Genomic DNA, 26,949 nt, shown 5'->3' on the forward strand with positions numbered 1-26,949 from the left:
ATGTATTTAGGCTTAGGTACCTAACCTAATTTTTAGCACCTCGGAAACCTAAGCTCTGGAAGGTGGTCCCTTGGGCATTATGCACCCCATCCCACCTTCCTTCCACCTTCCACCTTCCACACATAATCTAGCGCGGGCTGCTGCATAGGCATTATTTATCGATAGAGCTGCAACAGTTTTCTTTTACCGTTATACCACATGCATTTAGGAGGTACATTATGTTATGTACATACCTTAGGTACTTAGGTAGTATGAAGTATAACTAACCTATCTATAACCGTAATTCCTTATTCAATGATACCTATATTTTCCAAATCTACCTACCTAAGTACCTGCACCTAAGATAGATTTGAGATTGAAGCTGTTTGGAGTATGGTGTTATATTTCGTACATTTATGAAAGGCTCGATAGCTTCAAAATCATTTTACATATGATGTTCGTTTGTTCATAAGCTCTCTTCTTACTATTCCATTCTTCCATTCATGAACCAGTAAGGGCTTATGGTGATCGACGATGAGCTCGATTCATTGGACTCATACTATAGGGGCAACTAGGCCCTTTGGCCTAGTATCAAGGACCAGGACTCAACCCTGTCACTTTAGACGTCAACCCAGTGTCAGGTCATTCCATTTTGCACCAACTGCCGCCACTGTTATACAAACGGCCCAGGATACCTTGCTAGCTATCCATGATCTTACTCACATGCCATGGTTCCTAACGATTCCTCTCGCGGCAGTCGGAGTAAGCCTCGCTTTTCGGCTACCCTTCAACGTCTATATACATAGGATCAACCAACGTCGGGCTAGATTCACTCCCGTCCTTATGGGATGGACTGCGCGTATCTCGCGGGATATTAAGCGGGAAGGAATTCCATCTTCGCGGGAGTCGAAGGAGTTATTGGCGAGGCATAAGAAGCTAGCATCGAGGATATACCGTACAGTCGGCTTACAAGAATGGAAATTATATTCCAGCATCCTAGGTCTGCCCTTCTGGCTCATCGGCATCGAGAGCGTCAGACGGGTTTGTGGTGGTCCGAGGGGGATTATCGGGCAGCTGTTCCTGGGTAGAACTGAAGATGTTGCGGCTTCAAATACTCAAGGCAACGTAGAAATTACGGTAGATCCAAGCGTGACTGCTACCACGACCGAGCATGTTAAAAATCTACCAGATCTAAGCATCACGTTAGAGGGCTGCCTGTGGTTTCCCGACCTGTCCGCTCCTGACCCATACCACATTCTCCCTTTCGCACTATCCGCTTTGCTAGTCTGGAATATGCTCCCTAAATCCAAAGCCGGATTGCGACAGCTAGCTGGACTCAACCCTGGGAATGAGGTTGTAGTTGAGATTCCGGCAATGACGAGGCAACGTAGACTTCGTCGAGTGCTCATTGTCTTAAGTGCTCTCATAGGACCTATGACTGCAGATCTTCCGGCAGCACTTCACCTCTACTGGCTGTCGACGAGCGCCACACACACAGTTACGAGCAAGGCATTGTCCAAGTTCATGCCAATTGACACAAATGTTGTTCAAAGATGTGTAGGTTATGAGGCCGATGTCATACGACCAAAACGAATCGAGAAAGCAGTAAAAGCTACAAATTAGACAAACGTGGATTTTGAAGCCGCCAGTTCGGAATAGGACTCGTACCAACCTGCACAGCAACTTATTGGAAAGGCCACTAATTCATAAAATTTGCCATTTTTGGCAATGTATTTGTAATTACCTACTTACACCTATGTGAATAACCTCGCGGTTTGGCAGTCCGAATGTTGATTAAACTCCAAATATAACTGGTTATAAATACCAAAGCTATCTTCATAGAGGTATAGTTACTTGCTACCCATAAACCGCAAAAGAGGGAACAGATATCTCTGAGTTACCTCAAGGGACGACCAATTCTTATTGGCCATCGCCAACACAATCCTGATACACTTAAAGAGAAGTTCGAACTTGCTCACGCCAACTCCAAAACGCCCGAGATGTCGCTCATACACCATCAAATTGCCAAAAGATTTGGTTCATCCCAAGAATACAGCCAAAAGGACGATAGCCATGATCACGGCTAGGATTAATAGCAAGCAGCATGCCTTGCTCCGGGCATTCTTCTGATATCTTGCAGCACTCCTCAACTCGTAGTCGGCACCGCGGGTATCGTCGCGAATATTAACGGCGTTGCTCTCAATCGTCTCCAGCACCTCACCCTGCTCGCTGACGATCTGCGCCACTTGCTGGAAGAGCACATTGAGATCGCCAACACCTTCCTCTATCTGACGGATTTCCTCCTCTCGCTCGGTAATTAGGGCCTCTTGGAAATCAACTTCGTCCTGGGGAGCTAGGTGGACTTGTTCCTGCTGCTGAAGCTGTAGTTGCTCGCCGGTGGCATTAGACGGGGCGCCCTCGCCAGATTGATCATGGTCGAGTGCTGCCTTGGCCGCGCTAACCGAGGCTCGTTGTTTCTCGAGTGCGGTGCGCTGAAGGTTTTGGAATTCGCTGAGGGCAGCCTTGAATTCGCGCGATAGCTTCTGTTGCGAATACTTCTGGGTGGGCTACGAGGCAAACAAAAGTTAGGCATATGTCACATTAGATAGGTAGATATAGTCAATCGCATCATTCGATTTACTTACAGTGGGCTCTTCCCATGTCTGAATCTTCTTGATACCTTCACCAACCTCCTTGAACTGCTCCGTAGACTCCTCAATTACAACGTGGACCCGCTCGCGCAATCTAGGATTGTCCCGTCGAGTACCGAGGAGACCAATATCCGACCTCAGCTTTGAAATATTACCCTGTAGATGAAATAGCTTGTTCATAAGGCCTTGCGATAATCGAGTGAACTCCGGGTCATCCGCGTAGGCGCCATTATTCTGGCGACGGCCAGCCCCGCTGCCGGATTCTATTGACGATAACTGATCGAAAGACATAGCTGGACGATTCTGGATTGGAGAGAACGACGAGATTCAATAAAGGAAATTTTGATGAATTAAAGAGAGGTTGGTCCTGAAAGGATCGAGTATTTAGATGGTACCTACTATGGGCACGGATAATATGAGAAGGGTTTGATGTCAGTCAGGATCATCTGCGACGGATTGCGCAGGTACAAGTGCAGGTCACGGCAAGGCAACCGAATTGGGGATTCAAGATTGAAGTTACACATGCATCTGCTTACGTCAGTCAGCACTACTACACTACATCACTAGCGTTCAATGTTGGTAAGTCATCCATGGATATGATGTACTTGTACATAAAAATCGCGGCAGGTACCCGGTCCGTGGATTGTACCTACATGTACCCCATAAATACATTTGTAGGTACTATGTACATTTGTACTGTGGCTGGTGCATTAAGCTAATGCAATAAGGCGGATGACGCTTAGGTCCTAAAGCAACAACGTTCTCAGTGGATTTCAAGAAGCTCTGTAAGTTTTTATTTTATTTACATTCACCCGTCCGATAGGTAACAACCTTCCCCAGAGCAACGGTGCTCAGAGCCAACATTCCTTTTTTCTGAGCTTAGATTCACACGAAAATATCTGCATACGGATCACATTTTCTACTTCCCAAGCCCGAACCATGAGCTGATCTAGTTAAATATTTCTTTCCTTTACAGTTGCGAAGATGCCTCCCGCAATTGCGCGCCGAGCGCCTTACAAGGACTTCCTCCAACCCGCCCTCCAGAGACGATTCGCCTCAACCACCGGGGTTTTATTAGGCCTAGCCTATATTGAGAACCTCTTCTTAGCTAACTGGAGTAATCGTACGTGCCGTACATTGCTATCTTCTAATTATATCACATAGATATCTAACATATTATCAGTGCTGTGGCCGTGGTTTCCAGTTGGGCCTGCGAGTATTCGCACCCTAGCTATATTCAGCTGTATCCTCCCCGTTATAATATTGCGAATTGCCCATTCCCACATCGGCATTCGAACGTCTCATTCGCCTTTCGACACTTTCAGCCACTATGCCCTGTCTTTCGCGACGATAGAGACAATAATCACATTCGCTATCTCCGCATGGCTATTTAGTCAAACATACCTGTTATCAACTCCGGCTAGTGCAAACCTCGGTTGGATCACCTACTATAGCGGGGATCGCGCCCGGCTGAACGAGAGAGCACTATTCTATACCGTGAATATTATCGTTTTAGGGATTGCCCAGGGCATTTTACATGTGTCCGCGGATTACGACCGAATGCTTCTAGGGACGGTGAAGCCGAAACGCGAAGGAGAGGCGAATACTCAAACAACAAGCAGTTGGATACGATTAACCGAATGGGTACCCGTAATCGTCGTTCGCGCTGGGATGCTCTCAATAATTGTTTCTTTAGCCAACTACGTTGTACTTTACCATTTCCTCCGACGCTCCGCCTGGGGCTGGGCCTTGTCCTTTTTCCGGCTATTCTATAGTCTTCCAAAATCTAATATCCCACCTTCCCAGGCGCCATGGAGTATCTGGATGCTGGCAAGATCAATGTGGGCAGGGTTCTTGTTGTGCCTTTTGTGGTACTTTGGCGACATGGTCTTTAGGTTACAGCTTGGAAGAGCGCCTCTGAAAAACGGCCAGCCACTTAGTGCTGAGTCGAAGGACCCTAATGGGAGTCTATTGAATGGGTTACAGAGCAAGAAACCACGTATATCGGTATGTTGTTCCCTTTACCATTCTATTCAAGCATGGCGCTAACGATGTAGGCATTTGCCATATGGGAATTGGCCTTAATTACAAGGGACTTCGATATCAGAAGGAGAAGCATATTCGAAGATATCGATCGTAAGGATGGCCCAATGTGGTCGCAGATCTACGCCACATGTCTGAGCACGATTAAATCGCTGGAGCAAAGAATCGACGAGTACGGAAAACCACCGGCTCCTCCTCCCGCACCTCCCAGTGCCGCACCTCCTCAGCCACAGGCCCGAGTTGTCCAACCCCCAAAGACAGACGATGTTTGGGCACCAGCACCGAGTTCGAGAGGGTTTCGCGACTCGTTAGGCAAGTTCGTTACTAGTGTTGCAACGTCGCCCGGGAAGACACCCGCCGAGGTATACTTGCCGGAGGCGAAGAAGAAAGCGTTAGAGGCTACTGACCACTTACTCACGAAAGAGCAAAAGGAGGCACTATCTCCCGAAGGTATTAACTCGCTTGCCCAGACTATAGCATTACGAATTTTGAGTCTACCCACATTCGGCATATTATTTCAGCAACTTTTTAGTCGCCGATTAGCAACTGCTGTGCTTGGCCGACCGTATGGCGAACTTAGCATATACGTCAACGCTGCCTACGCTCTATCAAAGTTGGCAGTGTCTAGTTTGACGGAGGACCAGTATGGTAACGTCCAAAGAGATGTACCGGCCATCATACGGACGTTTACGGCAGTGATCAAAAAGCTAGAGAGATTCAGGGATGGATTGCCGATGCACTGGACAGATCTTAGAAAGAATCGAGTGTGTCCCGAGGTAGACGAGCTGCTGGAAGCGTTGAAGGACGGACTAAACGAGCTCATCACGTCATTTGGGCAGTACAGCAGCGATTTGAGGCTCACCCGGGCAGATATGAGATTAGCGAGGGAAGCCGCAGAGAAGAAGCAGGTGGAAGCGGTGGTAGAAGTGCCGAGACGGGCCGCAGCAGCCCGTAATGTAGAGGCTCAACCGCAAATGCAACAAATACGCTAGTGGCAGCGGCTGCTCACGTCGAGTCTCCAGGGCAAATTGACCGGGTTACATTAAGTGTAATAGTAGCTATGGGTGCAACTTTATGATAAAATTGGTTCACGAAGACAAAAAGAAATACTGTGTTTGTTAAGTTTATTTGGCTATAAAATTGGTGTTCGTCTTAAAGACATATCCCTTTCATCTGGGTTTTAGTAAGGATCTTATGGGTCTTATGGGTAAGGTTGTATTTACAGTGTGGCAGTGCCACAAAATCCTACATAGGTACATAAGGTGATCTATAATCTAGATAGTGATCGTCTTAAGTCGGGTAGTTGACTTAATCTCTCTATCGTCCAGCAAACCCTAATTTTTACATCATGACTTACCAAGGCGACCTAGAGCCATACATACTCGATGTCTGTTCTTCCGGGGATATTTCGACTTTGCAACGACTTTTCACTGATCACGGCATTCAACCTGGTAGTAAACCAGTCTATCCAAAACTTATTGACCCAGGTAGCCTTCAAGAAGCATTAACTACAACTATGGGGCTCCGTATTCCCCCTACCAGTAAATTGCTCGAGCAGGCTGTAGCAGCGGAACAAGTCGCTATCGTCAAGTTTATTCTTCAGATGTACCCCTCGTTCTCGCTCATGCAAGAGCACGGGATCGTCCGCGCAGTTCTCGAGCACCCCAATCCAGAAATATTGCAAGTTCTCTGCAATCACGAACGTAACTTTGCTAGCTTCTCTATCGACTCCGGCATGCGGAGCTTTCTGACGGATGCGTGCGCCCGGCCGCCAGAGGAGATCGGACCGGTGTTGCACGTGTTACTGGACTACGGCGCCGACGTGTATGATGGGTGGGGTCCCGGCGGAGGCGCGTTGTATGCGGCGGTGATTGGTGGACAGTCGCTTGAGATTGTGGAGAGGATATTAGAGAGGACTAGTGCGGTTAGTAGACGGAATGTTAGCGAGGCTATACGGCGGGGTCGGGTGGATGTCGTTGAGCTGTTTTTAAATCGTGGACGATTGGGTCCGGGTGTTAGGCCGGAAGAAATTGTTGAGGAGGCGGAGAAGTGGGCAGATAGGGAGATTATTGCTGTTGTGCGGTCTTGGACTCGGCGGGCTAAAGGGAAGGAAAGGAAGGGGTTACTTGTGGGATATTGGGGAAAGGTTAGAAACATTGCTAATATAATATGATTGGCATAGTTGTTATAAAGGCTTGTTTAGTAAATACTAACTATGGAAATATATTGTTCTCTTAGTTTGTGCAGCTCGTAGATTTATTGACTTTAATACCTACCTAGGTAAGGTAGGTAGGTAATCATGCCAAGTTAGACCCGGGATCTAATATTATTTACGTCCGTTCCAGGTTACAGCCACTTAAGTACATTTGCTAAAGCTTAAAGTCGAGACAAACACATGTTAAACTAACTAGGTTAGTCCCTTTTTAATACTCTTTTCTGAATATTGAATGTATGGGACGGGAATAGTGTGAGGCTGATGCAACTAAATATGTACGTACCTATAGCTGAAACGGAGGGTACACGAGGCGCCCAATCAGACGTCACTCGGATGGAAGTGGGGAAACTAAAATCCCGAGCGGCATTAACCCCTGCAAATCGCATCATACAATCTAATCTCCTGGTGAATTACAAACACGGTTATCTCAACTTCACCCTTACTTGTTCCTTTCTTTCCCCATCCATCTAGGATGTCTTCGCGCAGCCCTTTATGGATCTTATAACCGACAAGTCTTAATCCTATCGCACGGCCTAAGGAATCGTCATGAATACTCGTCTCTTAATATGAACTTCGATTACGCTCCTTCAACTTGGTCGCTCGTCGCCTAATAGCCGGAGCCTTAGCCGCCCTGTGCCGCGCGACACGAGAATGTTATAATACTCGATCCTAATACCTGGCGCGTCATAATGAAGAGCGCCACTAACCTTGTCTCTCGCATAGTCTACAATTCCATCTATCTTCTATTATGTCTTCTTCTTGCCGCTTTATTTCTTATCGTTCCCGGCGATTTTATACGCCAGGATCTGTTTTCCTCCGGTCAATACATCAACTTAATCGTCCTCGCGATCGTCTTTGTCCTTACTGTATTAATTGTTCTGTTCATTTACATCTTGCGACTTTATGTTACCCGGACAGTACTGGCTTCGATACCCAAAACTTGGATACCCATTGAAAAAGGAGATGTCCCCAAGGAGGTCCGCAAAGTGATCGCTACCGATCTTGGCCGCAGTGCTGCCATCGCGTTAGGGGCGCATCCAAAGGTCATAGCGCCGGTAATCCGAGTGACATCACTGGAAGATGTGGCAGAGGAAGGGGTTACAACCGAGGGAAATATGAAGAAGCCAAGAAGGTCTTTTCGGTTATTTAAGCCAAAATCGCCTGCAACGGTAGAAGAGCAGCTGGGTATCTCATTTCCTCCTTTGCGCCCCGTTTGGGGCGAGATTGAGCACGACGGCTGGGGTTCACCAAGCTCACCAGATTTGCCCGATGTTCAATATAGCACAGTCCTCTCCGAGTTACCGAACCTGATTGAAGCTAAGGCTGTCTCTCAGGCGCCAATGGACCCGACCTCTGCTATGAACCCCCCAATGTTTGATGCGGACTCTGTTTCTCTCCTCCAGCGCCGTTCTAACATGACGATGAGGGACTACGTCATGCATCTCATGAGCGTCGGCGTGCTGTTGAGCTCCCCAGAGGCATTTGAGTTCCTTGATAGCTATGAGCGTGCCCGCTTCTCCACTCGTCCCATGTCCAACGCGCACTTCCGGCAGCTGATGCATCTTTTCGCCGAACTTCTACGTGCAATGCAACCTCTGGACGCAGCGTCTTTATACGAATCTCGCAGTCCTAACGACGCTTACTCCGAAAGCGATGGGCATATCGATGACGACGCACCTCGGGATACCAACCCGACTACACCTGCGCGGAGCGGGTCAAGTTCCCTTAGCCTCAGCGGAAGCAGCACACGCTCACGTACCCGTGGGCCGGCCTTACCGGACCGCAATTCCTCAACCCATACCTGGCACCAGTATCGTACCGCGCCGACGACGCCGAGGAGTAAATTCGGTGGTAGGAGGACATCGCAGTCTACCAGTTCAAATAACGGGGGGAGTTTCACGCAAACGAGGCGACCATATCCTGCCAGTCGAAAATCGAGCGCAAGTTTTAAGTCCGCTTCCCAGTCTTCTATTATCCGGCTTGCCACAAGGGAGGACCGCGGTGACCTACCATATGTACTAAGAATCGGGGAGTCATTCTAAACCCCAGCGCCTGTACTATTATGCGGGGGAAGGCATTGAAAATGGATAGTTGCATGGTGCCGGCGTTACGCTAGGATCACGGTTTGTATACGAACTTTTTGATATCTAATTTAATGTTTTCATTTTCAGGTGATATCCTATCAGGCAAACGTTGCGATGCATACGTACATTCCCCCGATCAGATGTGGTTCACTACAATTCCAACTCTTGGTATCCTGCGCCAGACGCGTCGCTTTCATTATCATAAACATGTACCGAGCCATATGGTATCTCACCCTACCACTTAGCAAACTCAAGAACCTTACCTACGATTGAATTAGCATGTTCTCTACCTGTTATGAGAAGAGGGGATATGTGAAAATCTCCGACTGAAATGAGGATCACACTCAACCTCGATGCATGATGAGTTCTACCCGGGTTACTCTTCCGAAGCGACAGAAGGTCTCAGTACAAACTGCTTGAATTTGACTTAATCAAAATTTCTGCTGGGGTTAGCTTATACCTAACTATTACCTATTATGGAATAGTTCCGTTACTTATTAAACCAATCAGATTCGAACAGTTTGTAATACGATCTCATGCCACACTGAGGAATAGAGTAGGGGAACGAGTGAACAGTGCACGACCATATGGTTCATCGACAGGTTGAGTCTCGACGACATGTGACATGCAATACATATCATGCGTGGAGGTATAGGGCAAAGACGAAATGCGTACTTCTCTGGCCTCTGGGCGAGCTTTGCCAAGGCGTCCTCGACTTCGCGATTGACCTTAACATTTCGAGGAATTATGTTCAAGTCGGTGTTTCTCAGCCCGACGAGAGTGTTAACGGGGGCATCGCCATTCAATACGCCAGCCGTATACTCGTGGATACTCTGGGTAGAGTATTGGCCTTGAGTGTGTTTGGAGTTGACACTGGTTTCCCCTGATTTGGCAGAGCTAAATCAAGGAAATATCATCAGTCAGAGTCCGCGTCGGCTTATACTAGAGGCGGGGTGAGAGTAAGAGAGAAAGAAGTAAAGGCTTTATGCTGTAGTGCGACGTCGATCCGTAGGAAAGACGATGGGTGGTATGATAACCAGTCATAGTTACTAACTTGACAATAAGGTCTTCGACTGGGAGGAGGGGGCGGGCTATGTATGACCATTGAGGATGAAAATATACGGCTTACCCATTGACGGCCGGTTGGGATGACTTGTCCATAGTTGCTTAGATTCGGGGGACAAGATAAGAGTGCAGGAAAATAGTGTGGGAATATCACTATACAAGATTTTAGGAAGGCCGATTGCTTTTCGTTCAAGAGTGGCTTGCTTGTCCGCCATGTTTTTAGCAAGAGTAAATGGCGGAGAGAACAGCATATTTATATAAAAGAAGACCGACCGATATGATAGAATTCGATCCTGGATATTATGTACAAAAGCGCCCAGCTCCTAACCAGCAATGCGTGGATGTCGTGGTGAGCGGCGCGAGCATCGGTGTTAGTTCCATAAAAGCTTGTCGAGATCTCCTCCAAAGATGCGTGCAGGTTATTATTACCTACATACTCCAAGAAGCCTACTCCAAGAAGCCTACTCCAAGAAGCCTACTCCAAGAAGCCTGCTCCTTTCCTTCTGCGGACCATCTGATTGTCCGCGAACCATGTCGTCAAGTACGAGAGTGCGACACAGTAAACGTTTTTCGGGAGTGTATCCAATCAGAGGCTATTATTTAAGTCTTTAAGCCAATCAAATTACTTATATCCAAAGAAGTTTACGGTGTAGTATGCACTGTGGGAGTATTGCTACGCTGGGGGATACGGAAGAAGAAACAGAACCTTTCATAAATTTACCAGCCGACGATTACTTGGATTGGTTACGTCGGTATACATCATTCTACAACATATAAGATTATTTCATTCACGAACTTAACCAAGATAAGAAACCGTCTCTTATAAAATCTTCGGCATCATAAGAGGAAGCTTTTATTAAACCTTATTTGTTGGAGTTACTTTGTATTACGTAGTACGATGGAAATATAAACGAAAACTGTGGTCTGATTGGTTGTTGTTATTATTAAGGTAAGAGAGGAGGGGTTCCCCCGAGTGGGGAAAGATATCTATTGTACAAACGCGTGGGCTGCGCGTGGGCGGTGTGTGTGGGCATAACCCTGGTCATGTGACGAGGCCACATGACCGTTATCCCAACATTATTTGTGTTATATTATTATGAAGCCTATATTAAGGGCTAATACTTGATAGCAATTAAACACCAAACCTTTAATAATGGAACTATTCTAATATGTTAACGTATATACATGATACTTAGATGCAAAATTCAGCTCCGGCATGAACGTATAAAACTACCACGTATACCATCCGCGATGCTATATTAGGTCAAGTATAAGGCCGTTATCTCGCCTTCTAGGTTATTGGGTTAGGCACCTGAGGCTGGGTACCTAGTTGATGAATACATATAGGAATTCGGGATTAGTGGGGTGATATTTTTTTTCCATTTCTTGGCGAATGTCTACCCACTCCAGACGGCAAAAGGCGCATGTCATGCCCATACATAGTCATCTGTGGCCCATGATGCGGCTCTCGTGCATCACACACCTACCTAGGTATCTGACGAAGTGCGAACTCGGCACCCCAAATTCAACTTGCATGTTTGCCCGTGCAGTACCTTGTGTATCTCATACCACTAGGTACCTAGGTACCTATGTACGTATTTTAGTTCGCAATACTATAAGCGGAAATAGCACAAGGGTAGTAGTATATATGTACCTAGGAGGACAAATAAATTACATATTATTAAAGTGCCTAGGTTAGGTACCTACCTAGTTATAAAAGGTAATAGATTATTGCTATTTCTTTGAATTATTTAGTAGAATGGGGTTTAGGCGGGTTATTCTTGCTGTTCTCTAGCTTCGCCTTTTCCAAGTAAACTTGGGCCTCGAATGACAATGACGCTAGATTCGTGCTGCTCTATTCGCCAGGACTTATAGATAACACTGCATTAATTAGGGATAAAAAAAGTAGGCAACCTACCTATCGATAAAAACCGTGCGTCGGTAAGCTCGAAGCGAAGTTGCCTCATGTCTTAAACAACACAGTAACTCGTCACACCGCATTACCCCTATGGTAGACCAAAGAACAGATTAGGAGTAATGAAGATTTCCGAACTGCTGTGACGCGTATGCCAAGTCTTTTACATTTCTGCCAGAGGTCTTAAAGCTATCCCTTGACATAAATCCTGCCAGCCATACCGCCCCTCCTGCTACATTCATCAGAGGCAAACGACAGACAACCTCTATCTACAACTTCCCGACCGGCGGATCTGTGCTGGCTTTTCCGTGCTCACAAACAACCAACAAGGGCCCTTCCCGGCCGTCTTTGGTTACGGTCCTCATCTCCCCTCTTAGAGCGCATAAATTGCGACCGGCGTGCAAGATGTCGCACTTGATATCGACGACGGTACCAACTGGAACTGGTCGTAGGTACGTAACATTGAGCGTGCGGCTGACGCCCGTATACTGCCAAAAGCCGGGCTTCGAAATAAGATGCAGCGGCAGCGTAGTGCATGCATCAAAAATAGTAGATGCGCATCCGCCGTGTAGATTACCGAGACCGTTGCTATGGATAGGCTGCACAGTAAACCGGAAAGTGATACTAGGATGCGGCGGAGAGGACGAGTGCGAAACAATAGACAAGTAAGGCGTTATAGCTGTCATCCATTCCTAAAGTACAGTTAGTATATGGTACTTGGGTGTTCGATGTAAATCATCAACTCCTTGAATTCTCATTCGTCCACCTCATCTCACGAGTATACCCCTTGTATCGAACAAGAATATACAACTGCCTAGATACCAATAGCATAGCGCACGACATAGTTGATACGAAATATTTCATAGGTAAATACGCATCGACGCGAAGGCGGGGATGAGCTTACATGATTCTTCGGGTCTTGGGATTCTGAGGCCAATTTCAAATACGCCTCAACCTTCTCGATGCCGACAAGCGGTTTTAATGATTCTAACATAGTTAACCCCCTAGGCGCATCTTTACCAATTGGAAACTTAGACATTATTTAGAATGGAAAAGGAGGTGAACTTTGAGAAGAGTTGTTAGTCAAAGGATCTCAACTAGGTATGTGTTGATGAGCTGAAGGCTGGTTGCTTATCGCCTCGGTAAATAAGACCGGAACTAGCCAAAATAAATAGATGGGCCACGGTTAGAAGTCTATGTAACCGAATCATCTTGAACATGTAATTGAACATGTAATTGAACATGTAATTAAACTACATCGCAACCGAGGAACAAAGTAAAAGTGTATAAAACATCTATATAATAATAACTTGTTATAAACTTATTTTTAATACTAGGTTAGGTAGTTATCTAGGTTAGCTATTTTATTGGAATTGTAGTTGTAAGTTACTATCACTTATAGTTACCAGATTCCCCCGCTGCTATAAGTTTATTGCTTAGCTCAACTACAGGATCTTAGTGGTCAATGAAACGTCAACACAGAATTTACTTTAATTTTGTATAAGCCTATGGTACATCAATCGTAATAATTTCCGAGTATTTTAATGTTAGAACACGACGAAGCATTGCCAGAATAGTCTTCGCTTTTATTCGAGAAAACTAACCCCACGTCATCTTCTACCTTGCTTACCTAGGTACCTACCTATATATTCGAACAGCGGCAATGTTCAAAGGATGCAACAGCAGACCTCCTAGCCCGCCCGTATATTCAAAATAACTTCGGTGCGCTTCCCGCTGTTCTTGTTACTCGAGTGGCAATCAGCTACGTATGCCTGCTTTCTGGTGATAAAAAAGCGTGACAGGAAATAATAGCCATAAGCTAAATGTAGGTTGAATTGGATATGAAAAAATCTAAAGTCGCTAGAAAACGAGTGACTGGAAATAAAGGAAGCGGTATATTATTGGTATTGTACTGTACCTGCTCGAAATCTGATAGAGAAAGCCTTGCCCGAGCTACTACGGGATGATCGACGATGATGTAGCTAGCTGCAACGTCTGTCGTGCAGCATGGCGGCTTACATAATGCCCCATTCCATAACAAGGGGCTTAGGTGCCATGGTGGTCCGAGCTTAAACATCACAGATAAACACAGTTGCAAACACAGCTTTCAGGGGAAGTTTTGACCTCGCCTTGTGTGGCAGTTACTTGATTGGCCAGGATAGAAGTGGCTCGGGGCGGCAATGACCTAATCTGGCACAAGTTTTGGGGAATACGTACCAAGAGTATGCCAGAAGTACGTACTGTCCTCTTCGCAGGCCAGCAAATCGACCTTGACAGCTTTCCAAATCCATCACGTCTCGGAATTCTCAACTTTTGCCATTTAGACTGACGATAACATAACGTCGGGATATTCCCATCACGCGTTACGGCACGCAACGAAATCGCATCGCACAGTAGTTCACTATACTGCACTGCGACGCATTTATTTCGGGTCAAACAATCTGTATTATCTCGATTCTCTTCGCTCATTACTAGCCCTGTTTAATTCTTTTTTTCTTCTTCTAAACCCCCACGAACGAGAGCTCCTTTCTTCTACAGCCGCGACTTTATTCGAATATTCAATATTTCGCGAACGAGAAACGTACCGAAATCTATCACCCTAACGATCTGCTCCGTTCTACTCATGAGACGTTGGGCCAATTGATTTCCCCACCGTCGCATCTTCCTCCCTCTTCGACATAAAGTCGTATTTCGTAGAGGGCACTTGCAACGCAAATGCGCATGTTGAGAAGTCGACCTCAAACTAAACGGTGAAGACGGTTGTGAGGGCTGAACACCGTCAATCTAATAAGCCGGAAATTCAACTCTCGATGAGTTGGCAACAGGTCTCCGCTATGGGAAATGGTGGGAATGGGTCCGGTATGCCGGGCGCCGGTGGTCTCGGCGGCGGCCAGGAATTATCTGGCGGAGGATTACCCGGCAATCCGTCAAATCAGCCACATGCTACCGAGTACACATTACAAGGTATATTTGACTTATCCGATCTGTATTTTAGTTTCTTCTTGGCTAACTTACATGCGCTCGACGAATAGGTGTTATGCGCTTCCTTCAAACCGAGTGGCATCGACACGAGCGAGATAGAAACGCCTGGGAGATCGAACGTCAGGAGATGAAGGGTAGAATAGCCGCCCTCGAAGGTTCTGCTAGGAGAGCAGACGCTACGCAAAAGGCATTAAAAAGATATGTCACTATCCTGGAGAAGAAGGTTAAAGACCAGGCTGCGAAGCTGAAGCTTTCTTCTGCCGCTTCCGCCACAGATCACTCTGTGAAGCAACCTCAGAAGATTGATAGGGCTGCCTTGATACAGGAGAAGCTCAAATGTACGTGTCAAGACGGAAAACTATACGAGTGTGTAGTATTGACTTCATTTCTAGCATCGGACGAGAGATCGAAAGAGTCGGTAGCCGGCTTGGAGGGTCTTGTTGGCGAGCGTGTACAGGAGGACGAGGAGCGCGACAACCTTAGGGTCTTCTTGGACCAGTGCCAAGCCGAATTCACCTACCTAATGGTTTCGCCCGCTAATCCTATGCCTCCTCGAGAGTCTCCGCCCTTGCCCATGATGGATGACTTGAGAGAAGGAGACTTTGGATTACCTCTCTCTCAACAACCGCTCGACACAGCTTTCCAGGCGTTGAGACTTAGTCAGAACCATGCGAGGGACCCGGCGCCCCGCCAGGGTGCTGTAAATACGAATAATCATCATAGTCAGAGAATGTCGCATAACGTTAACTTGCCAACCTCAGAGAACCCGAATTTGCAATCTGCCCCTATGATTCGGTCAGGGGAGGGTGCCGCCCCGATGTACTCGCACCCTGGCGAGTGGCCGGCCTCCAACCAACCGGGTGCTCGTATGCAAGAAGATCCAAACGCAAAGCCAAATCATCTTAATGAGCCTCCGCGCTCTGATTTTGGTGAAAGTACACTAGAGAAGCGAGCACCAGTTGATGGGGATGGTTGGGATTTTGGCGAAGGAGCCTTCCCCGATCCGGCTGCGGCGCAGCAATTACAACCTCTTACGCACCGTCCGGACACGGACGCGTTTCCCAACGCTGACAGTGTACCGCAATCTCCTAATCGTGGCCCTAATTCTCATAGGCGGAAGACGTCCATGTCTCGCAGGAAAAGCGCGGAGCAGGAGCTCTCTCTGAATGGTGTTGCACAGAAATCAGAGAGTGGCAGTTTTAAGTTGCGATATGGATTGCGTGGCCATCTTAATACCGTCCGAACCGTAATATTTTCCGGGGGTGGAAGTCCCGGAGAGCCAGAAATCTGCACAGCAGGCGACGACGGGCTGATCAAGCGATTCCACATTCCGCGTGAGAATCCAAGCCATATCGGGACTTTGTCATCTGACCTCGATGTGCCAGCTGACTTCACCCATCGTGGACATACTGGCGCTGTGTTATCATTAACGTCTTGGTCTCCTTCTCCTAATTTTTCGACCGGCGGCCGTGCCCAAGGTGATGGATGGATATTCTCCGGTGGGCAAGATGCGACTATCAGAGTGTGGGAACGGGGTAGGGTAGATCCGAAGGCGACGCTCGACGGTCACAGCGACGCTGTTTGGGCCATATGCGTACTTCCTGCGACCCTCGGCGCGGTCTTTGGCCAATCAAACCCTTACGGTACCCCGGACCGTATCCTGGTCGCCTCTGGAGCAGCCGACGGCGCTGTGAAGATCTGGGCCGTCAGTGCACCGCCACAACTCACCTCACCTCAACCGGGTCCGCCAAGACGGAGCACCGGAAGCGGTCGAGTCAGAGGTAACTCTATGAGCTCCGGATCTCAGTTCCCAAGCTCACCTCAACCAAACATGGCATCGAGTTCACCGTTCCATCATACACTAATACATGACATCCGCCGCTCTAACGGATCCCGGGCGTCACCGACGTGCATTACTCCGTTATCAGCTAGTGGGGAGGCATTTGTAGTTAGTTATTCAGACGCTGCTATTATCGTGTTCGATACACGAACCGGTGAAGAAATTGGCTCCATGGTTAGCCTTGAAACATACGACAATACGATTGGCACGAGTGTCAATGCCGTCGTCGCGACCACAGCAGGCCTCGATCAAAGTTCTGGATCAGGCCTGGGCGACGACGATGCCAGTGGTCCAACTGGTGGTACGGGCACAGCTGGTAGCGGAGTGGAGGGTGTTATTATATCAGGGCATGAAGACCGCTTTATAAGGTTCTTTGATGCCAATAGCGGTGAGTTTCTAGAGATACCGTAAGTATGCATATCGCTAATTCTTTGAAGGTCAATGTACATATAACATGCTCGCCCACCCAGCATCAATATCGTCCCTTTCCCTCAGTCCTGACGGCCGCGAGCTCGTATCTGCTGGCCACGATGCAAGCCTTCGATTCTGGTCTCTGGAAAAACGAACCTGTACCCAAGAGATTACCAGCCACCGAATTATGAGAGGAGAGGGCGTATGCGCCGTCGTGTGGAGCCAAGACGGTCGATGGGTTGTTAGTGGCGGGGGAGACGGAGTCGTCAAGGTCTTTGCGCGGTAACGCGTACTACTTAAAAGTGTTCACAGAGAATATGCAAGGGGAAATTTTAGTAATAACATGCCACTCGGTTAAGGAGTTGGTGGAGCTATTCTTCGGCAGAACGAACATCTCACTCTAGACGGACCAATTCATCGCGATGCTCTCGACTATTACACAAGACGCATCTACAACATTGGAGAAGCTGGTTAATGCATGCATGGCAAGGGGCTACATCTGAGTCTGATTAGGAAGACTCGTGTATAAAATAAGTTTACAAAACTTCAGAATAATGGGGGCGCGGCGTTTGTGCCTAGCAAGCATAGGATTATTCCAGACCTACTCCTCTTAGCACTATGCCTAGGATCGATAGTAAGTAGTCTGGTTGAGATGTGATTGATGAGTTGAACGGAGCGGAGCCTAGGATTGGCACAGGGAGCGATGGGAGAAGGAGGCCGCGGAGTTCTGGATGAATTCTTAACGTGTAGATATGAGCATCACTTGCTATTGCCGCTACTATTTGCGGAGCGCAGCACTTTGTCAAAAAAGAAAAAAAAACATTAAGAGAATCGAGTTGCATTCTAGCTATGAAGACATGATGCATGAGAATCCACCCCTATTTCTGCTTGGTACTTACATCTTATGTGAAGAAGTTGATGGTTCTTTTCGGGTTACCACTACGAAGGGCTATGATTTACACCAATGGAATTTTTGTAACTAAGGTAACGTTGAAAAGAATTCTACAATAAATAGAAGGCAAAAAAAACCTGTCGTTTATTTATATAAATACATACTAGAAACTGCACTACATGTGTCTAGAGGTAACCTAGGTATGTAACCTAGGTATGTAGTAAATGAATTTTTACGTAGCATATAAGGCGCTAAGCATGCACCTTATTTCCAGTATATATATATATATAGGAAATTAGCGGATGTAAATGTCATCCAATGAATCCGAATTGGTGTAGTGGCTAACATTTGACGCTCTCAAAAGGTTCCTGACCTTGAAGGTACCGTCAAGCCCGGGGTTCGATTCCCCGATTCGGAGTTTAATTTTTGCAAATATTTCATTTGTTTCCAGGTACATTTTGATTTGATATCTTTATCGGATATTCATGGGTAGACTTTTTTTTATTTTTTTTATGTAATAGGTACATTTGATTTCGGTGGCATCTTGCGTAGGTCTCTTTAGTTATTGGATATCAATTAATTCTTACGGTCTTACGGAATGACGAAAAACGCGAGCACCCTGAGAGAAAACCGGCTAACGGTAAGTATGAACTGTCCTTGAATTCCGGTTCGGTGCCAATAGCTCTGGCATTCTGTCGCACTCGGATATAATTCTCATCACCTACACGCGCATCGTCGCCTTCTTCCGCTTCATATAGCCTTGCCGCATGACAGCAGGGATAGTATGCAAGGCATCACATCCCGTGCACTAGGTACTATCTCCAATCTGCCTACCTTCGTGGAGACAGGCCTCTCGTCCATCCCCCATTCTACATGCGGCTAAGTGACATCTATCCGCTATGTCCGACTGCTTCATCCTCCCGACTAAACTGCTCATAACAGGAAATGGAAAATAATAAAAATAAAGACTTTGTGCGACCGAGAGGGGGTATCATGGCATGCAAGCATGGTCCAATCTCTAAAACGGGGAGAACGACAAAAGAAACAAGAGAAAAAAACAGGCAAACGCAAGAAGCCGCCAACCGTTTAGGGTAATAATAATGCTCGCATGTCCACCAGCCGACTAGTTACCTACCATTTATTCTGCGCCGAAAAAGACACTTCTTTGGTCTTATTCTTTTACGGGGTTGTACTTGTACTTTCTCAACCCCATTTCAGCATCACCATCTCCGGTGCTCTTTATCCTAGCCCGAATGACGTTTCCTCCTCTGCCGGTGTCCGTGCCGGTCCAGTGCCTTCTTCTTCTTCAGCCTCCTCCCCGACCGCGTCCAAGATATTCAACCCAGTCACGCTACTGCTTTCGCTCTCGGCCTGCACCACGAGACTTGGGACCGTGGGGGCACCAGACTCGGCAACGAGCGCAGGCACCGACGTGCCCTTTTGCGAATTCTGTTCAGCGCGACGTTTCGCATTACGCTCCTCACGTTCCCGTGCCATCTGCTTATCAGCCTCAATAGCCTTGTTTCGGCGTTCCTCAACATCCTCGCGGCGAACGACGCGGCGCAAGCCCTCGGAGGCCTGGATTAGGCCGTCGATGCTGATGGCGTGGTTGGTCATTTGGTGATTGATGTACGTGTAGACTGCGGCAGGCGCATCGCACTGTAGTAGTTGGCGCTCATTGAGTTTTAATAACGCCAACGCGACTTGGAACAGAAACGTGCTACCATCGTTGATGCATAGTACCACATCCCATACGCGGAACAACGCTTCGGCTGATAGGCAGTCCGTGAAGACACTTAGGAACCATTGAAACGTCAAAGCCTCCAGCTCGATGCTTAGCGCATCGAGGTGTTGAGACAGCTTTGGCAGGACTTGGCTTACATACTGGCGTAGTACGTGCTGGTCCGCGCGCGAAGCCATTAAGCTATGGTCATAATATCCCTGCGGCAAGATACGTTCAATAATCGATACGAATACCCAGAAGGCATCCTCGGCAGATGGCATGATTAGCAGCAAGTTCGCGGCGATTAGGTTCATGCCTTGGCAGTATCCTACTTCGGGGTTGTGCCTAGCATATGCCCGGAGGACTTCGTTGAGCTTGGTGACACCGGGCCCCTTACGGAAGAATATGTTGTCGGTAAGCGTACGGTTGATGTCCATTTCGATTTGCGAGATGACAACCTCATCATCAAGTGCACTAGGTCGCGAGATAAGATCCCTGTAGTAGCCAGGGGTTCGTTTAGAGAGAGCACCAGAGCATTCTGACCAGATCTTGGGGCGGTTTGCCACGGGGATACCGCCGAGCACTAGGCTTCTGAATTCATTCCATTTAGCGCGCCCGACTTTTCCCTTCATCCCAAGATCCGCGATACCAATAGTCTCACCATCAGTGAGCTTAGCTTCAGGAATCATAACAGGAGCTGTCTGGAAACGAGCTTCAGCTGCGGCAGCCGCAGTAGCAGCCGCAGCCTCGCCCTCACGTCGGCGCTCAGCACGTACTTTTCTTAAAAACTCATTCCAGCGCACAGCCTTTTCTCTCTGCAGGGTGTCGTGAACGTCACTCAACTGCTTTAGTAGAAGTTTAACCGGCTCAACATCCTCATGAACTAGCGTAGCCGTAGCTGATTCTTCCTCTGATTTTGCTGGGCTCGTTTCCCTATCAAGAGCCGCAGTGGTGGTGGTCGCGGTCGGGACGAATCCGCGGTCGTCTGTGTTGATTAGTCCTGGAGATTTGGATCCACTTCCTTCGAGCACCTCTATGTTCGGAGCTGTTATAGACGGCGTATGCGATAAAAGTTCCGTAGGGAAGGTAGCAATCTTAAGATAATCTTGCCATCGTTTCGCCTTGCCTTGGTCAACAGGGCCCTCAATAGAAGTCGGACTCTCTGGACGATCATCACTCTTAGTATCCCCGCTAGAACTTGCGTCGTCATCAAGTAGGTTGGGCGAGAGGTTAGACCTTCCGCTAGAAAGCATCTCATGTCCATTCTTCATGCGTGAAGCGACCTTGGCGGCTTCGCGCTGTCTTCTCTTTCGACGTTGGTCATAAATAAAGCCGAAGCGATCGATCAAGTACTCGCCGCTATTGTAGTTGTTATAGAGTTGCGATAAAGCCGGCGGTTGACCTTCAGGGGAAAATATAGTATCCATCTCGACCGGGCCATTGTTATCTGACCTCGTTGCAGACGGACTTTCCGGGTTTGCGCCTATGCTTTCCCACCTTTCGCGTGGTCTGGATAACTGCAGATTTCCAGGTTTGGGAGTTGCTCGTCGCATCGACATGAGTGCTTTGGGGCCTCCTTGTGTAGATGCGGCTCTGTTAGAGGCACCCGTCCTGGTGCTAGCGTTTGATGATGATCTCACAGAACCGCCCTGGCCCGCCGAATTTGATCTTCCTCTAGTAGATTCAGAATCGCGGATCGAAGAGCCTTTCCCAGCCACTAGTTGTAAAGCCATGCTAGCAAAAGATGATGAGGGTTTTCTATTCGTATGCGCTGAGTAGATGCTAGAAGCACGGCTTGAGCTTTGCGCAGACTCGGCATCCGGCGGGGTGAAGAGGTCTTCCTGGATAGGAGGGCGGCGGTCTCCTGGTGTTGATGCACGAATGGCGGTTTTTGCGCCCTCTTCGTTAATACTAGCTGCTCTGCTGGCCTTTCTACTTCCGCCGCCCCATAGATATTCCTTCCATGCCTTCATCGTGCCTTTACTAACCGTGTTGCTGTCCCTAGGAGCAGATAGGGTGTTAGCTCTAACCGTACTATCGTCTATATCTGTTATCCCCAGCGCTTTGTAGGACATTGAATCGTGCATCGCGTCGTTCATCATGCCAGAAACATCCCCATTTGTAGCATATTTAATCTTTTCCTGCGCCTGAAGCTCTGTCTCTACCAACCGGAGCTTTGTCTCGAGATCTAGGCTTGACAATCCACACCCACGTATTATTTTCCTAAGTGCTCTTTCTCTTTCATCAGCTCTCCTTCTTAGTCGGGAGATTTCCATGTCGCGATATGCAAGGTCCTCGGCGACCTGGCGCACGAGGTTAATAGCCCCGTGCTTCGCGATAAGATGTTGTATATGGTCATCGCTAGCATGATGAAGCGCACCGGGTATCTTATATGCTGTTATAGGAGCATCATCGAATAGCGCATCGCGCGCCGTCCTCTGGGCCTCGGCTAAAGTCAAACTTTCAACCATCGATGTCCTAATCGGAGCCACGAGGGCTTTCCTGTCGACATTTACGGTAGAAGCATTCGACTCGAGGATGGTGAATGACGGCTCGTCGCGCGGGGATTGGGGAGAAAATGAGGGGAAGGAGGTAAGAGACTTGTCAGAGGCGGCGATAGATGATGCTGAACTAGAAGGCTGTGAGATCAACTTCCTTGGTTTCGACTTTGCGCGTGCCGAGTGGCTTCGGGACATCTTTGCCGAGGCTGAGGCTGCAGAGAGTTGTGACGTCGATCGCTCCAGGGGCGCATTTGACTCGGGATCCATGTTGACTTCCTAGGAATCATGGTCGAGCTCGATGACTTGCCTGTCGGCCTTGTCTCTCTAGCTTATGCACCCTGTTATGTTTTTCTTATTAGCGCTCGGACATGGAGTTGTGAGAGTTGTGAGTTGGCAAGGTTAGGTAGAAATTTGAAAAAGCGAGGGCGATGATGTATCCGTGATGATACGAAATATGGTTGTATGGGTTATGGTTTGACTATGTACATACATTAATGTAACATTGGTCCAAGAATGTCACCATATAAGGAATATGTATATCTACTTAAGTTATCTAGGCAGGCGATATGGAGACTTATGTATGGAGACAATGCAGGTGGTATGTCTGCATGTCTGGCATTTAATATTATTATATTAGGTAGGTACGTTAAGAGGTACGTATTATTATGAATTCCATCCCGTCATCTTTGCTTTTGTTACATGTTGATATTGGTACGGTTGGTACCTTCTGTCATTCCACTTACTCGTTCGTCTCCATATTTTAGGTATTTATTATTACTTGCATCGCGCGTCCCTCTTCTCCCAATCCCGATGATTAGCCGGGACTGCTCCGTTTGTTACAATTACTCAATCCTCCCTTAGACGCATAACTAAAAAGGCATAACTAAAAAGGGGGGGTATTCCCCCTTTTCCTTTCAACACTACGCACTTGTTCCTAAATATCCTGTGTCTTGAAGAAAAAAACTTGTATCATTCCTACGCTGATATACTTGTAGAATCTTAGTAATACCAACACCCGCTATGATTCAACTTTCTAGCATCCCTCATGCTCAGACTCCGAACCATGAATCCTTCTTGTTGGACTAGGTCGCAACCGAGGCAACCGAGTCCCGATGGTTTGCATCCGTCGACCGATAACACCCAGTTCCCAAGCCATGTAGTCAAGCTCATGTCGTGTTAACCCAGGATCAGATTCATCTCGCCTGTCTCGCCTGTCTCGCCTATCCCGCCTATCCCGCCTATCCCGCCTATCCCGCCTATCCCGCCCATCATATTCACGGTTTGTATGTCGAGAGTTCGCAGGGCTGTATCGACCGCGAGGGCATCCGGCAGTGCACCTGCGAGTACACCCGCATCTAGCCATGTCCCTATTTCCCTGGCTATTAGTCGAGGAATCTCGGTCGGCATAGGCCCTCTGCCGGCTACTGTGCCCTGGCTGGTTTGCCTGTGTCCATCCATTCACTTGCTCGTTCATTCGCCCGTTCTCGTGTCGACTCCCGTGCCAGTCCGCCCTCCCATTGCACTGTTGGTTTGATTCTCCGTTCCCCTCTCCATTCGGCTTTTTGTTCGGTTGCCCATTCGATTGCCCATTCGGTTGCCAGTTCGGTTGTCTATCAGTCCATATGATCTCATGTCCCTGTCCTCTCGTAATTACGTGAGGATATCTTATCGTCGGTTGTGGTTCTGATCTAGAACTAGTAGATGGTTCTGCTTCACTACTCCAATGTTGGCAACTTGTTGAACCCGGGGATCGAGACGCTTCTTGATACTCATCTCCCGATGTGGGGCAATACGAAGATCGTGCCAACGGCTGCTGTGTCTGCTCGGCTGGGTAGCGTTGGCTATACCCGTTAGTCATGTTCTGTTGGTTGTAGTAGGGAATTTGTGGCAGCTGTGAGCTCAATTGTCCCGCCGTTCTCGGTAGTGATTCTAACGGGACATCTTGCCTATGACATATATCCGTTTTATCTATATTATGATTCAGTGGATTTGGTGAAAATTGAGGCCATTGAGGCATGGGCGCAGATGGTTCAATTGGCGGGCCAAACTAGGCGTTCCCGCCATTTCTATTCATCTGCATGGGTTCATTATAGTACTGAGGCTGTGAAGGCTGATGGTACTTTACTTCGAAAGAGTGCCGTTGAGTATCAGCCTCGAACGGTCGATCAGTCGTGGTTCTCGGCGATGCTTTCTCCACTTCTCCTTTGGAAATTGATCCTCTAAGGAGGTTTAGTAAAGTTGGAGAGGTTTGAGATGCCTCCGGTGGTCGAGACATTTGAAATTGAGACCCTGGAGGTGTTTCGGGTGTTTTATACCGAACTGGTTGTTGGGAGATAAGCGATGGCTGAGAAGGCTTGATTTGGGAAGAGCCTATTGTAAGTCTTTGCTGCTGAGGTTGGCCATTGTACTGAAGCACAGGAAGAGGTGGGAGTAAGTCAGGTCCTTTATCAAGCTGCCGTATAAATCCAGGAGACGACGTCTGCTTTCTAAATTCAAAGCGTGCCGGTGATGATAGTAGTTGAGAGACGGGTATTTGTTGATGCTCGAATTGGTTGTGTGCGTCGTTAGATAAATTCTTAGCATCGTCCGCACCCTTTCTAGATTCTAGACTCTTCCCCATAATTACCTCTGCTGTTTCTTCTATATTTCCTGGCGTGCTCTTGTTCGTAACGTAGGTAGTCGAGGTAGGCTCATCCTCCCCTCCCTGGTCCGGTAGTTTGGTCTCGTGGTCGACTTTTTGGTAGCTCTCTAGAGGCTCATTCTCTTGCTGCTCTTCAACCTTTTGTAGACTTTGCATAATGCCTTCGGATTTCTCATCTTTCCCTCGAACGTAAACCTCACCATGGCTAGCCTCATCACAGCTAACCTGTTCTCGTTCTCTTTGGGTCGCAGGGTAACCATGTTCCTGAACTTCTTCGCCCTTTTGAGTCTTATTTTCTCCCGGTTGCTCGGCCATACGTATCTCGTCTTCCAGTTTCTGAGCAGTACCTGGTTGTTCGACTTCCGCGTTGTCCTCGCTCTACTTTGGCTCGCGGGTTTGTACTTTCTTTGCCTCCTCTAACTTCTTCAGCTCCAACTTCTCTTGCTCTCTCCTCCTCGCTTCCTTGAGCTCTTGCTTGGCTTGTTCCATCTTTTTCTTGTTCTCCCATTGCTCCCTAGCCTTTTTCCTTTCTCTCTCTTTTTTCTTGGAGTTCCTCTCTTTCTTTCTACTTTCCTGGGCTGCAATCGCTTCTTCCTCTTCCCTAGTCTTGTCCTTTAGACTTCCGCTTTTCTTACTACGCTCATTTAGAGGCGCCCTCTTTCCCCTGACGGACCCATCTGTCTTTGCATCTTGTTCTGGCCCTCGTAGCGAGCCCTTCTCGGACCGATCGACTTCTAAAGGGTCTTGTATATTGTTACGGGATGGACTAGTCTCACGCGTTGATGTTGGCTCGTAGAGGCTATTCGCTTGGGATAAACCATTCATACTGTTAGGTATATATTGTACAACAATACATTCGGTGCTCTCTCGTGTAGGGCCAGTTAGTTGTGCCTCATATTTATTTAGCCCCTTAGGTGCGCTGTCTTGTGTAGCTTTGTCATGTTGCTCGGAAATTGTCTTCGTGGCTATCTTCGTACCTTCTGTACACAAAGGTGATACCACATCCATGGCTCCCGGCAAGCTCTGGATATCAGTTTTGGTACCCTCAAGAGGCAAGTCTTCTGTCTTCTCTTCTGATGCTTCTATCGCTTCCCACCTGTCTGCTGATACTTCGGTTGGGACACTTAAACCTTCATCATTGCGATTTGCCACCTGTATATTCGGTAGCGAGTAGCCATTATTGAGGGATCCATTGTGTGGCATATCTTGATCCGATGTGCTTAAGCAACTCTTATTTGCGGGTTCATCTACCTTTACGTTACCATTTCGCTCCCTAGGCTTGTTGGTGGCCATCCCCTCGCAGCTCGGCTGTTTCAACGGTGTAAGTTTCGGCCTCTCGTTTGTCTGGTTAAGCTGAATTGGTCGCAACTCGGGTGGTTCTTTGGGAGAGGCTACCTGTATATCTGTCAAGCTGTTTGAGCTAGAGCTCTTTACCGCATTGCGCTCGTTCAGACTTGAGTCCGAATTAGATGTGGTATATTCATTTATATTTGACACCATCATCTCTTGACTCTGCTTTTCTTTTTCCATGTCAAACTGTGATTCATTTAATGCCGTAGGTATATTTCTGGAGGTTCGGGGTTGCTGGCCATTGGTAAAAGAACTATGGCTAACACCATTTGCCAGTCTTCTTTTTCGCAACTCATCGTGCTTGAGAAGCGTTACTCGCGGTGTTAATAATATTTCATAGAGCATTTTACCATCAAAGTCAAGCCGTGCAACCGTCGCTAGCGATGCTCTTTGGGTGTTGTCATGTTTCCCCTTGGCGCTTGTCGATTGATGGTTATCATTTAAGGGTATCTGTGTAAACTCCATCATGAACTTGAAATAGTAGAGTTCTCGATATGGTTTGGATTTTCAAAGTGAAGAGAGTAAGGATTGCAGTTACTTCTTGCTAAAGAGAGGACGGCTTGCTATACACAACAACGAGGACTAATGGTAGTATCCTAGAAATGAATATGCGCCTCGGGCATTTCGCTTGAGCCGGAGGAGTATAGTGAAATGTTA

At 47.6% G+C, this 26,949-nt stretch overlaps 11 protein-coding genes and 1 non-coding gene across 12 annotated transcripts; 6 read left to right on the top strand and 6 right to left on the bottom strand.

Annotated features, from left to right (window-relative positions):
* Positions 1-286: 286 nt before the first annotated feature.
* Positions 287-1,915, top strand: F4813DRAFT_24719 (uncharacterized protein). Its single transcript, XM_049240097.1, has one exon. It carries the CDS (start codon positions 514-516, stop codon positions 1,600-1,602), a length of 1,089 nt encoding a protein of 362 aa, XP_049101161.1. The 5' UTR covers positions 287-513; the 3' UTR covers positions 1,603-1,915.
* A 103-nt stretch (positions 1,916-2,018) lies between these two features.
* Positions 2,019-2,921, bottom strand: F4813DRAFT_387905 (t-SNARE; the record flags this gene model as incomplete). The annotated part of the gene is made up of 2 exons (XM_049246624.1): positions 2,019-2,546; positions 2,625-2,921. 2 exons carry the CDS (start codon positions 2,919-2,921, stop codon positions 2,019-2,021), a joined length of 825 nt encoding a protein of 274 aa, XP_049101162.1.
* Positions 2,922-3,431: 510 nt separating this feature from the next.
* Positions 3,432-5,973, top strand: F4813DRAFT_354145 (nucleoporin protein Ndc1-Nup). The gene is made up of 3 exons (XM_049242722.1): positions 3,432-3,753; positions 3,814-4,637; positions 4,688-5,973. The coding sequence occupies exons 1-3, from the start codon at positions 3,615-3,617 to the stop codon at positions 5,663-5,665; spliced, it is 1,941 nt and encodes a 646-aa protein (XP_049101163.1). The 5' UTR covers positions 3,432-3,614; the 3' UTR covers positions 5,666-5,973.
* On the top strand, positions 5,974-6,975 carry F4813DRAFT_354147 (uncharacterized protein). The gene has a single exon (XM_049242723.1). It carries the CDS (start codon positions 6,022-6,024, stop codon positions 6,844-6,846), a length of 825 nt encoding a protein of 274 aa, XP_049101164.1. The 5' UTR covers positions 5,974-6,021; the 3' UTR covers positions 6,847-6,975.
* A 320-nt stretch (positions 6,976-7,295) lies between these two features.
* Positions 7,296-9,245, top strand: F4813DRAFT_24739 (uncharacterized protein). The gene has a single exon (XM_049240101.1). It carries the CDS (start codon positions 7,578-7,580, stop codon positions 8,928-8,930), a length of 1,353 nt encoding a protein of 450 aa, XP_049101165.1. The 5' UTR covers positions 7,296-7,577; the 3' UTR covers positions 8,931-9,245.
* Positions 9,246-11,857: 2,612 nt separating this feature from the next.
* F4813DRAFT_354150 (HotDog domain-containing protein) lies at positions 11,858-13,206 on the bottom strand. Its single transcript, XM_049242724.1, has 2 exons — positions 12,857-13,206; positions 11,858-12,644 (listed from the first exon to the last, which is right to left on the bottom strand). The coding sequence occupies exons 1-2, from the start codon at positions 12,989-12,991 to the stop codon at positions 12,222-12,224; spliced, it is 558 nt and encodes a 185-aa protein (XP_049101166.1). The 5' UTR covers positions 12,992-13,206; the 3' UTR covers positions 11,858-12,221.
* A 441-nt stretch (positions 13,207-13,647) lies between these two features.
* Positions 13,648-14,195, bottom strand: F4813DRAFT_354151 (uncharacterized protein). The gene has a single exon (XM_049242725.1). The coding sequence runs from the start codon at positions 14,027-14,029 to the stop codon at positions 13,772-13,774; it is 258 nt and encodes an 85-aa protein (XP_049101167.1). The 5' UTR covers positions 14,030-14,195; the 3' UTR covers positions 13,648-13,771.
* A 397-nt stretch (positions 14,196-14,592) lies between these two features.
* Positions 14,593-17,623, top strand: F4813DRAFT_24784 (WD40 repeat-like protein). Its single transcript, XM_049240106.1, has 4 exons — positions 14,593-14,916; positions 14,985-15,272; positions 15,327-17,162; positions 17,212-17,623. The coding sequence occupies exons 1-4, from the start codon at positions 14,763-14,765 to the stop codon at positions 17,469-17,471; spliced, it is 2,538 nt and encodes an 845-aa protein (XP_049101168.1). The 5' UTR covers positions 14,593-14,762; the 3' UTR covers positions 17,472-17,623.
* A 777-nt stretch (positions 17,624-18,400) lies between these two features.
* On the top strand, positions 18,401-18,495 carry F4813DRAFT_t55. The gene has a single exon. It is a non-coding gene; the product is annotated as a tRNA-Glu (tRNA).
* A 17-nt stretch (positions 18,496-18,512) lies between these two features.
* F4813DRAFT_24806 (TBC-domain-containing protein) lies at positions 18,513-22,680 on the bottom strand. The gene is made up of 2 exons (XM_049240108.1): positions 19,510-22,680; positions 18,513-19,345 (listed from the first exon to the last, which is right to left on the bottom strand). The coding sequence occupies exons 1-2, from the start codon at positions 22,566-22,568 to the stop codon at positions 19,249-19,251; spliced, it is 3,156 nt and encodes a 1,051-aa protein (XP_049101169.1). The 5' UTR covers positions 22,569-22,680; the 3' UTR covers positions 18,513-19,248.
* A 568-nt stretch (positions 22,681-23,248) lies between these two features.
* On the bottom strand, positions 23,249-24,442 carry F4813DRAFT_24839 (uncharacterized protein). The gene is made up of 2 exons (XM_049240116.1): positions 24,255-24,442; positions 23,249-24,199 (listed from the first exon to the last, which is right to left on the bottom strand). Exon 2 carries the CDS (start codon positions 24,157-24,159, stop codon positions 23,335-23,337), a length of 825 nt encoding a protein of 274 aa, XP_049101170.1. The 5' UTR covers positions 24,160-24,199; positions 24,255-24,442; the 3' UTR covers positions 23,249-23,334.
* Positions 24,443-25,252: 810 nt separating this feature from the next.
* Positions 25,253-26,757, bottom strand: F4813DRAFT_395142 (uncharacterized protein; the record flags this gene model as incomplete). The annotated part of the gene is made up of 1 exon (XM_049247662.1): positions 25,253-26,757. The coding sequence occupies one exon, from the start codon at positions 26,755-26,757 to the stop codon at positions 25,321-25,323; it is 1,437 nt and encodes a 478-aa protein (XP_049101171.1). The 3' UTR covers positions 25,253-25,320.
* Between the last annotated feature and the right edge of the window lie 192 nt (positions 26,758-26,949).

This window comes from Daldinia decipiens (assembly GCF_022478715.1).
Source record: "Daldinia decipiens strain CBS 113046 unplaced genomic scaffold F4813scaffold_10, whole genome shotgun sequence".
Lineage (NCBI taxonomy): Eukaryota > Fungi > Ascomycota > Sordariomycetes > Xylariales > Hypoxylaceae > Daldinia > Daldinia decipiens.

Bases quoted from the DNA above. Each gene is read 5' to 3' on its own strand.
- F4813DRAFT_24719 (XM_049240097.1), top strand. From the start codon at position 514: ATGAGCTCGATTCATTGGACTCATACTATAGGGGCAACTAGGCCCTTT.
- F4813DRAFT_354145 (XM_049242722.1), top strand. From the start codon at position 3,615: ATGCCTCCCGCAATTGCGCGCCGAGCGCCTTACAAGGACTTCCTCCAA. The intron at 3,754-3,813 runs GTACGTGCCGTA...ACATATTATCAG, and splicing joins CTTAGCTAACTGGAGTAATC to TGCTGTGGCCGTGGTTTCCA. The intron at 4,638-4,687 runs GTATGTTGTTCC...CTAACGATGTAG, and splicing joins GCAAGAAACCACGTATATCG to GCATTTGCCATATGGGAATT.
- F4813DRAFT_354147 (XM_049242723.1), top strand. From the start codon at position 6,022: ATGACTTACCAAGGCGACCTAGAGCCATACATACTCGATGTCTGTTCT.
- F4813DRAFT_24739 (XM_049240101.1), top strand. From the start codon at position 7,578: ATGAAGAGCGCCACTAACCTTGTCTCTCGCATAGTCTACAATTCCATC.
- F4813DRAFT_354150 (XM_049242724.1), bottom strand. From the start codon at position 12,991: ATGTCTAAGTTTCCAATTGGTAAAGATGCGCCTAGGGGGTTAACTATG. The intron at 12,645-12,856 runs GTAAGCTCATCC...ACTGTACTTTAG, and splicing joins CCCAAGACCCGAAGAATCAT to GAATGGATGACAGCTATAAC.
- F4813DRAFT_354151 (XM_049242725.1), bottom strand. From the start codon at position 14,029: ATGTTTAAGCTCGGACCACCATGGCACCTAAGCCCCTTGTTATGGAAT.
- F4813DRAFT_24784 (XM_049240106.1), top strand. From the start codon at position 14,763: ATGAGTTGGCAACAGGTCTCCGCTATGGGAAATGGTGGGAATGGGTCC. The intron at 15,273-15,326 runs GTACGTGTCAAG...CTTCATTTCTAG, and splicing joins GATACAGGAGAAGCTCAAAT to CATCGGACGAGAGATCGAAA. The intron at 17,163-17,211 runs GTGAGTTTCTAG...AATTCTTTGAAG, and splicing joins GTTCTTTGATGCCAATAGCG to GTCAATGTACATATAACATG.
- F4813DRAFT_24806 (XM_049240108.1), bottom strand. From the start codon at position 22,568: ATGGATCCCGAGTCAAATGCGCCCCTGGAGCGATCGACGTCACAACTC. The intron at 19,346-19,509 runs GTCGGTGCCTGC...GGACACCGGCAG, and splicing joins CAGAATTCGCAAAAGGGCAC to AGGAGGAAACGTCATTCGGG.
- F4813DRAFT_24839 (XM_049240116.1), bottom strand. From the start codon at position 24,159: ATGACTAACGGGTATAGCCAACGCTACCCAGCCGAGCAGACACAGCAG.